At 31.7% G+C, this 15,758-nt stretch overlaps 1 protein-coding gene across 1 annotated transcript in view; it reads left to right on the top strand.

The window, feature by feature from the left end:
- Nucleotides 1-15,758, top strand: part of LOC118195729 (uncharacterized) — a 57,065-nt gene that overhangs the window by 18,245 nt on the left and 23,062 nt on the right. The window contains exon 2 of the mRNA XM_035367054.2: nt 4,726-5,127. Coding sequence (XP_035222945.2) covers nt 4,726-5,127 — 402 coding nt within the window. The remainder of the gene's footprint in view (nt 1-4,725; nt 5,128-15,758) is intronic.

Here is a 15,758-nt window from a genome sequence, read left to right as displayed (position 1 = left end):
TTTGAAATCATGGTAATGAAAATTATTAATTTTTGTAGTGAGATATTTTAATAAAGCATGTTTTTCAGTTTTTTTAAATTATATTTTATTTTAGAATTTTTTAGTATCCCCCCCCCAAAAAAAATATGATTGCAGTGTTTGATATATCCAAATCGGATTTTAAAAATTATGCAGAATAGCGTCTTAGCAAATTCAATATGGATTTCTTTTTATCTCAGTGAAGGGCAGTATTTACTGAAATTTTGTGCAGAGTGTATTTTTAACTTGAAAAATAAGTAATAGTAACTAAAATTCTATCTTGATTATCCTGGTCATGCAATAAGAAAACAAAATTATTTTATTTTCAATAGTCTTTGAAACTTATTTAAGGACATCAATGAGAGCGAAGCCGCAGGTATAAGCTAATTTTTTTAATAATATTTTTTCTCATCCTTTCTGTTTACTTGATAACTAGAAAGGTATTAGATCTACAAAGTGCACACCTCCCATTGTTTTATTGTAGTCAGTTACGACCTTTGGCTTTGTTTTCAATATTTACTTTTTGTCATTATCTCAATAGTTTCAGTCATGAAATGATGATAACATTGGTCACTTTCTTTTTGTCCTTCCACTTCAGATTGAGGATTTTCCCACGTCTAAATGATATAACTTTGCCAGATTTTAACTTTCTGTTTTTCAATTCTAAAGATAAATCCTTTTTTTTTTTTTTTTTTCCTGACAGTTCCAACCACATGTGTTTAATAATTAAAAAAAAGGATATCGCATAATTCTGGTGAAGTATAATAATAATTAATTAAGGTGTTTTAATAATGGCATCATCAAATTCATAACAATTTGTGAAGGTACTGTTCACGAGTATAAAGTCTTTATACTCCGTAGTACTGTTGTTAGTGATTAGAATTTAGGATGAATTAAAGTACCTTTCCCAGTATATATAATAAATAACCATATATAACCAGTACTAGATTTACTTATCATATATGTTTTGATTTCAGATTTTGGCTTTTTTTTTTTTTTAAAGGTACATATTGGTGCCAAAGGATAAACATTCTTTGAACAACACCATCAGAGTTTTATCTGTGATAGTATCTCTTTCAGGGTAATTGTTGTTTGATATACTTTATTCAAATGCTCACATATGGGCCAAATTTTGTAGGCTTTTGGGTTAGGATGACTTTCTAGATCATAAGAATCCTTGTTCACAAAATGAACACACAGTGATCTTTTAATTTCACATTGTTGATTATATGACATAATCTTAAAAAAAAAAAATAAAAAAAGGGAATTTCCACTAATGGTTTGTTAGTCCAACAGATGCTTTCTTCAGGTTTTTTTTTTTTTTTTTTTTAATTATATCTTGTAAAATCGAAAGTTTAGGAAACAATTGCTTTTCATGTGGCAATACAAGTTTTCCATTCTCTTCTTCCTTTTAGTTTTCTTTTACCAACAACATTACTTGATTGCTCAATATAACGATTAGTCTCTTTTACAATTACATATACTATACTGTTTCATCATTTATAAAATGGCCATAAATATTGTAAAGTGCCTTGAAATGAAATATTAACTTTAGGCAATGATTTGAACTGAAAACGAGGGGGAGGGAGACAAATATGTGGTGTTCTATCTTCTGTGTATGTGCGAGAGTAAATCTATCAGCACCGTCATTGGTTACAGAATTTTGCTTTGGGGAATTAGAAAAAAGCGTTCCTAACTTTGAGACCATCTTGTTTAATAAGTTGGTTATAGTTTTCAACATTGCGAGATAGAATTGAGTTTGGGGTCTTTTGTGGGACACACAAAATGAAATCTGCTGCATTTGTTAAAGAATTCTTTCAGTTTGCTGCATTTAGAAAATGAGGTTCCCCTGTGTAAGTTTGCAATGTTCAATCTTCAAAAGTTTAGGAAATGATTCCAGGTTTATTCTTGACATGCAGATAAAATAGAATTTTTTATGTCATTGTAGGTGTATCTAATTTGTAAATAGAATTATATTAAATGTTCAAAAATTCAGAATGGTAATTTTGTTTTATCGTAAGTGACTACCCATTCTAAGTCACAGCCCATTGGAGTCAGGTGTGTAAAGAAATAATATCTAACGATTGAGAGTTTTGCTTTACGACATGCATTGATTGTCAAAGTTTTGTTCCCTTCGCACCCTGGTAAAAGTTGCACAGGATCGTCACTATTATCACTGCCTTCAAATTCTGATAATTCAAAATCAAAAACATCTGCAAAATAGCTGCCTTCTGAATCAGTTCCTGATTTTTCAAGACTTAAATCCTCTTGTTCACTTAAGCTACTCATTTTTCAAATATTAAACATGAAAAAAGGATGAGCACTGAAATTGAAAACATGTTCAAAACAAAAATTCAAAACAGGTTCAAATGGAAATTTTTTTTTCCTAAATCTGCATACTACTGCTGTATAATCAAATCACAAACACTATGCTGTCATCTGTCAATATTATTTTCCTGTTAATTAAAGTAGAATTAAAAATTTAATTCTGTCTTAGTTAACAGGAAGATATTAGTTTGTTAACAGGAAATATTGACGAGCCTGGCAGGAGGTAAACTATTCATTCTATGCTCCAGTAGCATATGAGCTGGAGTTAAAGGCATTAATTCTTGTACTTCAGAATAAACATAAGTTAAGCTTACCCTCTATTTCAATTATTAAAGTTTCTAATTCATCTTGAGACAAAGTAGTTTTTTGTAAAGCAAGTTTTGGGTCATAAAAGCCATCCCACTAAGCAGCTTCTCATTTTTCTTGGTTATGTAACACCACTGGATTTAGGGAAATGTATAATACTATAAGTCTTTTACTATAAGTTGGCTAATGACAGTCCACAGGTTTTTGAGTTCAAACCCTGATCACTTACATACGAGCTTAAAGCATTTCTATCAAAGTTTCAGAAATTCCACCATGAAACACTTTGCTATGAGCATTCCACACTAACAAATTTATGAAGCGATGTTTTGCAGGTATAATAATTGGATCTTTTAGCAGATAAGTAAGTGAATGATGTAAGTTTGACTTCTGTAGTCTCCCGAGAACATGCATTATTCTGTTGTCGTCAAAAGTGAGATTTGATTCTAAAATCAGTGAAAATTTTTAAATTGTTTTGCCATGTCTTAAATAGTACAGTTTCTTCAGCCAAAAACTTCTCTCTGAATAGTTTTAGAGAAATCTTTTGGCACCATCGAGTTTTTCAGCACTTAATTCTTGACATCGTTTAGTTTCATTTTTAGTGTTGGATGTTAACTGAAGTATCCAACTGGTAACACAATGTAATTTTTGCAAACTGCTATATTTATACAGAATCCATTAAAGATGTTTCTTTCAATTGAATGCCTCGTGCAAAATATATTTCATCCAATTTAGTTCTTTTTTCACTAGATACTTCTGAGAAATCGCTGGTCAAATTATGTAATTAGAGCCCTTTGACCAAGCTTTTGCTCTCCAATAAAGCCATTCCGGGCAGTGGAGCCATAATCTTTTCAGTAATCACTTCTCGAGATACGTAATCTGTGTGATTATCCGTCATTTTACAATAATACCACTGAGCAGGGTCAGTTTGACTGGATTTCACATAGTGTCAATACAAAAGTTTTCTATTTTGAAGCCTTCCTTTTAATCCAGTGAAGAGCAATAAAGAAATCGTTCCACAAATATACTTTAGAAACTGGAAATTGGAAAATTCTTGAAACAATAACAGAACTTATTAGTTTAAGCGTCAATCTTTTCAGAGGTGCAGTTCTAGATTTCACAGTTATGAAACTTGTGTATGTGGTCATCACTTAAAATGTACAACTGCTTCGAAAACTCTAGGACTTGTGTTGGAAATATATGCAGTCTAATTCTTTTACTAGCTTAAATGGATTCTTCAATCCTGTTGGTAGTTCATCATCCCATCATAATCCATTTTCCCATATATCTTGCATTAATAGTTTTATGGTGACAATAAAAGGTGAAGCAATTTCCAGAAGATTAAGTAACTTCAACAGCATTTGATATATGCTTTAATTTTTGAATTCTTCAAATTATCGATCATGGCAAGAAGCGATTTCACATCTAATTTAAACCTATCTTCTTCCATGTTCCATATATGCTTAACGTCTTCAAGGATTTTAAATGAATGTAACTTGCTTACTTAACAAACTTAATGCTGATTTGGTTTGTTTTACATTGAGAGTTAGCTATAAGCATAATTAATTCACTTCTAATAGTCCTTGATGCGAGACTGAAAGGGTAGAATAACTTTTCTTGTCTGCATAAGTCAGCTAAACAACAAAAGATATGCATGCCATTTTATCAGCAGATTTTGAGAATAAATTTCTGTATTTTAGAAAATGGTAACTGCATTTCGATACATTCACTGCTTCACTTTCATTGAATGTAGCTGTTAATGAATATTATAGCTGGTATCTGTTTAAGGATTGATGATGTGGCAGTTTTTAAGATTTTACTATTATAATACTACAAATGAAGACAGCTTATGATTTCTGTAAGTTATTCTTCTCTTGATTCAGGAATATAAAAGTGTGAGATATATATAGGAATGTAAAAACACTGAAGGATAAATAAATATCTATTTGGAAGCAGTAGTACGTGACTAATATATTTCTGTTGGAATATTTTTTTATGTTCTGAAGATTTGCTTATCAGTTTATCTTTTTTTTTTTTTTTTTTTTTTTTTATTTATTCAGTATTTTTTTCTTGTAGGTCAGAAATGGCTGAGTCAAGAAATTTTAGAAGATACAATTTTCGAGCAAGTGACATTTCACCTCATGAAAAAAACAGTTCAATGAAAAGTGGTCCATGGGAACAGTATGATATACCGGGAACAAAAAAATATGAACTTGGCTGTGATGTAGATAAAGAAAAAATATTTGACTTTCCATTTCTGGCAAATGAAGACTCAGTCTCTTATCTTCAACAACATGGAAAAATAATGTTTATAGTTCGTGGACCTCCTGGAACAGGGAAAAAAACATTAAGTGAAATGCTTCTGAAGTATTATCCATCTGCTGTATATTGCTGTGCTGATCGTTATTTCGCCGAAACATTTACTTCGGAACGAAACAGAGAAACTTTAAAAAAGTCTCACGATTATTGTGAAAAGCTGTAAGTTTTTTGTTATTTTATTATCAACTTTGTCACGTAATTAAAATTTCCTATCCAGTTTTTAATGTCCTAGATCAAAATTAAGGAACATTTTCATATTAGTAGATCATATTTTATTTAAATGATTGTTCTGAAAGTGGTGCATTTTTTATTTTCAAATAAGTGTCAAAATTAAATTAACTTATAAGGGAATGAATAGTATAAAATAGATTAAACTCACTTTTAAAGTGGTTTGTTGTTATATTATGACTCTACATTAAGCACATGAGAAAAAGAAGTTAAACTGCACAAATCTGAACAGTAATTTTTTAATGAATTTATATGTAAAATAGTAAGAAATGCATACGTATTTAACCAGTTGTGTTTGCACCTTCAGTGTCAGTTCCCCCCCCCCATATTTCCTAGTATTCAAGCCAGTTCTGTGGCTAATGTTTAATTGGTAGGGTACGAACTGCGCGAAATTTGATCGAAAATCCCCTCCCCCCTTTTATCTAATTCAGGAACTGTGCGACGTTTCCTATCTCCTCTTTCTTTACCAAGAAGATGGGTGCTACAAAAAGTCATTTATCACCATTAATGGGACATTTTATTGAGACTGCAAGCCTCTATTTTTGTTTATCAATATTGTAAAAATTGTGCATACAAAACAAATATTCATTTAACGTCTGGCATGTGCTAAAGTAAAAATAAATTTATTTTACACTTATTTTAAAGTTTTATGATGCTTAAAAGAATGATGAGCCAGATCTTTTTTATTCTCTGTAAGAATTAAAAACTTTCCAAGTCGTAGATTTTAGTCGCTGATATATATATATACATATATCAGTTTTGAATAATAAAATTGATAGATTAATTACATACACAAAACTGATACATAATCAACCTATCAAATATCGTATTTGTAGCGCACCTTAAATACGTTTCTTGTCTGGATAAATATTAACAAATCTTAGATAGCAGAATGATTTTAACTTTCAAATTTACTATTTTAGGTAAACAGTTTTAATTTAATTTTAAACAATTCTCTTTATTAAATCTAAAAATTGGATTTTCTTAAGTAGTTCTATATTCACACTAATATTATTGCAATATATTGCCATAGTAAGCTTTCCATTTTTAGTCACTGAAGTTATTTTAAGGTTATTTAACTTTCTTACAAATTCCATATTTTAGTACTAGAAACGTTTAAATATTTATTCTGTTTTCCAGTTACTCTTACCTGATGTACTTTGTCATGCATTTAATTTCTAATGAATATTTAATTAATAAATTCATAATTATGATCCTCTGGGGAATTTTCATAATTAACAAAAAAAAAAAAAAAAAAAAAAAAAAAAAACTCGAATTCCCTTATATTCAGTTGAATATGGAATTTTCAGTTTCCTTTTAATCCATTCCTTTTTCACATATTATTGCACTGTATTCAAGTTTTTATGTATGTAGAATTTATATATTTTGTATTGTATTTATGCCAATTTATATTTAAATGATAATTTTTAGAAATTCTCGCATCATAACTCTAGTTAGCAGAAGATTTTTCTAACACTTTGGTAAAGTTTAATCTTCAGCATGCAGCTCATTTTCCAACCTAGTTTCAAACTGAATTATTTGTAAAATTAATTATTTGAAATTATTTGTTAACAAAAATGGTAGCTAAATTACACTAATAGTATTTCTAACAGTTGTAATTTATAATACAACAAGTTCATGTGATTTATAATATAATTCATTTATAATTTTTTCAGCAGTATTGAAATTAATAGCGGATACTGATAATGTTATACATTTAGATTACAATGATTTAGCTTGCCCTTGCTTTCTTCACTGATGCTTTTATGCTACTTTCCTAATATTTCATAATGGCATACATATAAGTTTAACTCATTCACCAAACATGTAATTCTCTAATTCAGCTCACTTTTGTTCTTATCTGTGCTGTATCTTTTATTTTCCTTTAATTATTGTTCAGCCTAATTTCAAAAGGTCTTATGATCAAGTGGAAAAGTCAATAAACAATAGTAGTTCGACTCAAGTTTCCAATGCCAGAGATCTCCCAACTCTTTCTTTTCTTTTTCTTTTTTTTTTTTTTTTTTGTGCTTATTTACTGTGTAAAAATATATCGTAAAAATTTCAGTTCATGAAGTAAAAATACTTTTTAATTTATTCTTTAAAAATATTGCAAAAATTTTCACTTTGGCATACCTTTTTACAAATCCCTCTAATAAAAAAAATAAGGAAAGCAATTAACTCGTTTTCGGTGATTGATTCCTCAGTGCAAATTATATGTAACTTTTTCCAAAAGCATAGATTTTATATGGATATCAATAAATTAAGGATTATTTCTCAATCTAATTTTCTTAACATGTTTATTCCAGAATTTTCTTTTCACACTGTAGCACTTAACTTTATGAGTTTTCTATAATCATTCAATTACTCTAGCCATGGCAACTTTCCATACCTTCTGACAAGCAGTTATATTTTTAACCACTATATTTTAATCCCTGTAGACCATCAGTACATTATTCACTTGTTTCACAAGTGCAAATATTTATTTTATACACAAATCTATGTAAAATAGCAATAAAACTTCAGTTATGCGGAGCTCCTGATCGATTGCTTGTTTTAGATTGAATGAAATTAAGCTTAATTAATATTACTCTTAATTAACTTGTTATTAATTTAATTATACATTTCTAATTAATTATATGTTCAGATATTTCCAAGTATATTACACAAACTTTTGCATCCCATTTTTTAATTTTTTGTTAAAAAAATTAACTTTTATTTATTGAGAGACCTGATTGATTATATTAATTTGCAGTACTGATTATCTAATTCTTTTCTTCTAGATAAATTTTTGAAAAATCTTCTTAGCATACTGATTTAAACTTATTTAGAATTTATACGGCAGTTTTCCAAACACATAGTAATGTTGTTATAATAGATTTCACACTAAGCTTTTTTTAAATTTAACTATTAATTTCTGCAAACATTTACATCATTACTATAATTTTAAAAAAAAATTAACACACTTGGATATGGAATAATCTTTTGCACACCAGTGAACTGTATTAAATTTTCCAATCTAGTTCAGACATCTTGACTATTATTAATGTAATTTATAAAAAATATAATTGGTATGCTTTATATACTTAGTTTTTATTGTTCTCGTGAAACGCGGCCGATATTCCTTTGTTTGTGAAAGTGGTTAAGTGAAGTGCCAAGGATCACAAGTTATTTATAAAACTCTTCCTGTGTAATAGTGCTGCCATCTATAAAATTAATTGAACTTTTTAATTAAATCACATTCCTAGGATACCTATGGATGCCATTTGATGTTATTATTTCAAGCAATTAAGGAAGTACAGCTCATTAAAATTGTGCCATATTCAGCTCATTTAATGCAAGTTTTTCCTGGATTATAACTTATTTACAAGACTATCAACGCTGAAATCGTACTCAAGAGGTAGGCTCTTAAACACTTTATCTTCGTTGAAAATTTCTTCCCCATTCCTTCGTCTGAGGCGTTTATTTTAATTATTTTACATCATTTAACGTGCAAGTGTGTTCCATTTCCCCCGTCACTTTCTACAGAGAGATTTTTTTTTCCCACATACTTGCTCCCGAAACCAGTTGGGAGGCGACCTTGAACTGTATCTGTATGCCCACGACCGTGTTCTATTCTTACAGCTCTAGCGGAAGCGCCCTTTCATTGCACACAGCTTTCTCAGTTTCATCGGCGGAGCATTTTTGCCCTATTTCAACAATTGTGTTTTAAATCTTTAACCAAAGTTCTAAAAGGATAAAAGCACTGAATGAAACGGGGTCAAGTACTGCATCTTCACAGATCATCACATTATCAGTTTGATACCATGCGCTTATCTTTCAATTAATTAATTCTTGAATTACTATTTTTATTCACTTGTAACCAGAACTCTGCACAGTTTACCAGTTTTCATGGTTTATTTATTAACTCCTGCAGTCTAGTACTTTAAGAAAGAATATACTTTTTTTAAATTCTTTTTTAATATTATATTTTATTTTCACTACAATTATTGTTATTATTATTATCTGGTATTTAGAATCGTATGTACATGTGTTAATGTAACTAGTGTGTCTTTTCATAGGTATTTATACTCCCTTAACCTATCACATTGTGTTTTATGTGTTTTGCATAACTCTGAAAGTTTTATGTACTGTTGTATCTGTTTTCTAAGTGTAATACTGATTACTTAATACTCACTTGCAGAAATACCTGTCTGAATAAGATTTAGAACTCCTCTTAATGACTTAATATAATGTACGTCTGACAACTCGCAGTTATTTAATTAATTAACCTTTGGTTAAGAACTAATTCAGAAGACAAACAACAAAAATCAGCGTTATATTTACAAAATTTCCACAGGACTAGTTTCAATGGTTTTTACCGAACCACCATCCTCAGCTGCAAAACCGCAAATGAACAAGATAGGAAAAAATGATTAGATAAGATAAGAAAGCCTGGACAAGAATAAGCAAGTGGCGCCATCTGTTGGTGAAACCAGAACTAAAACATAATTTCTGTAAAGGCCGAAGGCAAATTTGAATTGGAATTAGGATCGTTAACTAGAACAGAAAGATTTTTATGAATGTGAAATGCCTCTAGAAAATCCAGTTCTCCAATGGAAGATGTTTTTTGAATAATTTTGGCAGCAGAAAAATTGAAAGTGTGATTTTCGGACCAACAATGTTGCGCAACAGAAGACTTCTGTGTTTCCTTTTTTCTAACATATGCCTCATGTTCCTTGACGCGAGATTTTAAGGCTCTCTTAGTTTGGCAAATATAAATTAAACCACACTGGCAAGGAATCCTATAAATACCCCAGGAATTCATATCCGGAATGGGGTCCTTGAGTATGGAATTCGGAATTTTATTGATGGGAGAATAAACAACCCGAAAGTTAAATTTCTGCAAAATATGTGCAACTTTATAGCTAATTGATGGAAAGAAGGGAATGACAACAGAATTTTTATAATCTCCTAAAACAAGAGTGTGCCTTTTAGTGTGTTGAGATGAGAATTTTTTAACTGCTTGATTAATAATGTTGAGTGAAAAGCCTCTGTCAATAGCTATTGCTTTTAAATAAACTTTGGTTAACTTTGGTAACTTAACTAACTTAATTTTTAACTTAAACTAACTTAACTTTGGTTAAGACTTGACATAATATAGTATTGCCAACAGATAATTCTGTATTTTTATTTATTTTGAGTTTCTTTCTTTATATATATATTCTTTTTCCTAAGAAACATTGGAACTGCGTAATACCTGAATTTAGAATTATTTTTGTCAGACTTTATGTGAGTAATAACATTTATTCTAATAAGCAATTATTCACTACTATTTACTTATTTATTTATTTTTGTTAACTTCATGTACTAGTAATTTTCTGCTCTGCTTATGAATAGTTTCTGATTTTTGTCATTTTTATTTTATGTGAGCGATGAAATTGTAAACTCTTATGGATGGCTTCTAAAGATAGGACTTCCTCACCATCATTATTAAACATCTCCCATTCCTTTAACTAGCAATCCTGAAAATGCTGACTCCTCCAGATTGAATGATATTCTACGAATTACTGATAAAATTAAAGATCTTCTAAACATCGGCAAAAATAGAAAACTTAATACCCAAGAACATAAAGATATTTCTGGCCATTTAACAACTCTTCATCAAATAGTGGCAGAACAAGAACTTACTCTAGCGAAGCACGAAGGTACAATTTTGGAACTGAGAGAGCAACTGTCTCTTCAGCATTCAAATACTACAGTTATTTCTGAAGTGAAGGAACATTTGCAGCAACAACAACATGAAGTTAAAAAATTATTCGAAACAAGGTTTCTAGAACAAACCCCAAATTCCTACGCCATTGCTGCCGCCAAAATCATTTCTTTGAAATAGACTCCAAAAAGTGAATTCAGAGATCATATTCTACTCCTGAAACCTAAAGATTCAGAGAGAACACCTGAAGATATCAGACACCAACTAAGTTCGACACTTAATTCACAAAAACTGGGTATTCATATCAGTAATATTCGTACTACTAAGTCTAATGAGCTTTTAATCGGTGTCGAAAAGAAAGCAGACTTAGAACACTTACACCGCTCAATCGTTAAAAATTCACAACTACAAGCCTCCGTAACTGTTCGTACTTGAAAACCCAAAAGTACCAAACTCATAGTGTTTAATGTACCATCTTCAGCGGCTGCTGAAGATATCAAATCGGCTTTTCTGAAAATTACATCAAATAATAATCTTGATATTTCGTGTTCTCCAGTTCACCGATCTGAAAATACAAATAATTGGATTGTAGAAATTTCTTCAGATTCTAGTGACTGTTTTACTTCGTCAAGAGTCTTCATTGGATTCAAATCGTGTTCCTTCCGTCCCTACATTTCACTTCCCCGTTACCTTCATTGCCAGAGTCTTGGACATAATAGTCAAAGCAGTCAAAATCCTCCCTGCTGTTCCATCTGCGCAAAACAACATTCCCATAGAGAGTGTACCTCAAACGTAAAACTCTGTGTAAATTGTGTGCAAAGTAACCAAGAAACTGGTTCTTCATTGCCAACTGATCACGGTGCTCATGAAAGAACATGCCAGACTTACAGGAGTCAGCTCAACAAATTATTGTACTCGGACAAAGCCACAACCTCACATGTTGCCATCATCCATAACTAAAAATTCTTCAGTTGCAATTAACATGCAAGAGCGCAATTTAAAAAACAACGCTTCAACTCAAGATTATAACGTGGACAGTGATGTGCAACTCAAGATTATAACGTGGACAGTGATGTCACAGTGATGTCTACCCCCAACCTTGCTAAAAAACTCAATACCATTTTCTTCAATTCGTTTTCTCCAAATCAACTTACAAAGAGCAAAAATGGCTTCTGATCATCTAGCAGAATTCTTAACTCATAACCATAAAGACTTTGTTTTAATCCAAGAACCCTATTGTATCGAAGGGAAAGTAAGTAGCATTCCAACGTCTTGGAGTGTATTTCAATATTCTCCTCAGTCCCCTAATCAACATCCCAGAGCAGCTATCATCAGTTTTAATCATAGCTGGCACCCAATTCTAATTACAGCCAAAAGAGACCTAGTTACAATCAGTCTTAATAGTTCCAACTCTCAACTTCTTATTTCAAGTATTTATGCATCTCCCTACGAGGATATTTCTCCTTTGCTTAAAGATTTAGAATCCATCTTGTTTTCCTTCCAAGGTCTACACATAATTTGTGGAGACTTCAATTCATAGCTTTGGGGCTACAACTCCACAAGTCCAAGAGGAAGGTCCCTTGAGGAATTCTTCAATTCACATAATCTTGTGATTCATAACCAAACCTCGGATTTACCTTCTTTCGAAGTAATGTATAGGAGAGGGTGGTCAGATCTCATAGTTACTACCCATCACCTAATTAATTCGATTTCAAATCGCAAAATTGAAGAAGACTACTCCCACTCAGATCATAAATATATTACTTTTGAAATCAAAGAGAACTCAGAATCAGTTTTAATGGAACATTTTAAAATTACTTAAAAAAAAGAAAAGAATTTTATTAAGCAAATTCAACAATCCGCACTTCCAGTGACTTCTTCCTTCCAACTAAGTGCAACAAAAGAAGATCTAAATAAAGCTACAGAAAATTTTATTAAAAAAAGTCCAAGAAATATGTGAAAATACCTTTCCAATACGATCTGCAAAACCTTACTTTCATATAAATTGGTGGACTAAAGAGTTACGCGCTCAAAAGCATAAGGCGAGAGCATTGAAACGGAAAATGAAATCGATTACTGACGATGAATTAAGACACCAAGCCTGGCTCAAATTCAAAAAAGAAAATTTAAACTACAAAAAGATGATTCTCAAATCTAAATTAAAAAGTTGGCACAACTATTGTTCAAACAATAAAAAAAATTATGGCACCTTATACAAGATTGCCAGTAGTAAAATATTTAAACCGTCGCAAATCCAACTTCCCTCAAATTTGCTTTCAAGTTCTGCTGAAATTCAGGATGCCACTCTCTCAACCCTAAATGAGATTCTTGACTCTGTCTTTCTAAAAGATGATCCAGCTGAAGATTCGCGTACTCAAACCAGAATCTGTAACTGCGATGACATTCCACAAACAGACAACGATATTCCGTTCTCAAAACAAGAAATAAAGCAAATAATTAAAAACCTAGCTTTAAAAAAGGCAGCAGGCCCAGATGGCATCGATAACCACATTATAAAATTAATCAATCAAGCCCATTCTGACATAATCTGTAGTTTTTGAAATCGATGTATAGAGCTCTCTACCTTTCCTGATTGCCTGAAAATTGGTAATATAATACTCTTCAATAAGAAGAATAAAAGCTCCGATGAACCTAAATCTCATCATCCGATAAATCTTCTCCCAGCCCTGGGAAAAGTTTTGGAAAGATGTCTTATTGGTCGTTTAAAATTTCATGTTTACAGCAAAAACTTAATAAGCAATAACCAGTTTGGATTTCGAAGCCTACTTTCAACAAGTCATGCAATTAATTCAGCTCTTGAACAAGTCAAAAACAATAAAATCAACCAACTTCATTCTGCAATAATATGTCTCGACTTAAAATCAGCTTTTGATTCTTTATGGTGGCCAACAGTTTTACAAGCGCTGCATTCCTTTAAGTGCCCTCAAAATTTATTTCTAATTATTCAAGATTACTTCAGGAACAGGAAACAACAACACTGAAATTGTGCGTAATCAAGTCCGAGGATGTCCTCAGGGGTCGTGCATGAGTGCAGATCTCTGGAATATCAGCTTCAACAACATCATTGCCTATCCATGGCCAGATCTCTCAAAAATTGTAGCTTTTGCAGATGATGTAGCTTTTATTACAAGTTGCCATACCAGAGACATTTTACAGAATAATTGCAACGAAACACTCCAGTTATTTAACCAACTTTGCAAAATTCAAAAACTACAAATTTCACATAGTAAGTCCCAAGTCTTAGTGATCCATAAGCCAGGACAAAACTAAAACTTTAGCTCTAAAAATTGACAATCAAAAGATCAAATCTGTGAACACAATCAAGTACTTTAGTTTAACAATCGACAAGAAATTCTCCTGGATTCCTCATCTACAAAATATTAAACTTCGTACAGCATCAATAGCTAATTGCCTACGACGTATGCATTGATATAACTGGGGCTTAAATCCCCATATAACACGTATTCTTCTAAAAACAGTCATCTCAAATATGGTAAATTACGGAGCCGGAATTTGGGCACAACCAATGACAGTGAGAAAGATGAAATGTTTAAATTCAATTCAAAGGCCTTTTACTCTTTGCATTACTCGGGCGTATCGCACAACTTCAAATATAGCACTTGATACTCTAGCTGGTACTCTTCCGTTATCAATCAGTGCAGAAATGGAATGCACCTATATGAAAGTCCTTCAACTTAACCAAGCCGCGGAATTCAACAATTAAACCTTTTGGCCATCCATCTATGAAAAGAAAATTAACCCCAATCTTATCCATCCGGCGTTTCGCTTCAGCAAAATAATATTCCTCACGTTTGAAGAAAATTCAAGTTCATCTCCAATTACTTATACTGATGGATCAAAAATTGAAGGAAAAGTTGGTTCCGCAGTCTTTTTTTCAAATTACCCCCTCAAATATTGTCAAATAGAAAGACCATCTCCATAATAATAATAGTGTTTTCCAAGCGGAATTGTCAGCTATAAAAGCAGCGATTGAAATAGCCATTCTCAAAAATCTCGACGAATTTAGCATAAAATCTGACTTCCAAGCAGCTATTCTAGCTATTAAAAATCCCTTACCTTCCTCTCCATTGATATCCGACATAAGTTCTCTTCTTGGCAAAATCCCAAACTACAAAATTCAAATTTCATGGATCAAAGGACATAGTGGCCATTTTGGTAATGATCAGGCAGATGAACTAGCCAAAGAAGCAGCTATTAATCAAGATGGTACTGAAATCATCATTCCGTGGCCTCGCTCAAATTTCAAGTACCAACTAAAACAACTTGCTTCAAAATCTTGGCAAGATTTGTGGAATAATGCTCCACAGGGAAGACACACATATAACTTTATGCCCAATGTAAGCTTATCATCTCTGAACTCGAATCCTTCCCTAAATTACTTTATAACAGGACATGGACCCTTCCCCACATATTTCTACGCAAGAAATTTGGAAAATTCTGATATCTGTATATGTGGGGAACAGGGAACTCTTGATCACTACATTTTCTCATGCACCTCAACTGAGGATATTCACATAAAATCCCCAAGAACTGACCTCCTGGCCTTCCAAAGGTTTTTAATTAAAGATAAACATCAGTATCCAAAGTTTCAGAAAATTATGCAACGACTTTCTTCCTACGGCCTAGATCTCTGTCAAGTGTAAGTCCACATACAGTTTAAACTTAGTGAACTTTTACATGCTGTGATTATGGACAAAATGGATCCACTTGTGAACTTTATAAACTGCAATAAACCAATATATCTGAAATAACCCATGGACACCTACCTCTTTAGCATTATTATAACAATTCATTTAACATTGTGTTACCAGTACTAATTATAATTATCTCA

This window comes from Stegodyphus dumicola, chromosome 10, assembly GCF_044657685.1.
Source record: "Stegodyphus dumicola isolate Sdum_Otavi_A_Nest chromosome 10, ASM4465768v1".
Classification (NCBI taxonomy): domain Eukaryota; kingdom Metazoa; phylum Arthropoda; class Arachnida; order Araneae; family Eresidae; genus Stegodyphus; species Stegodyphus dumicola.
This window is presented reverse-complemented; position numbering and strand designations above follow the sequence as displayed.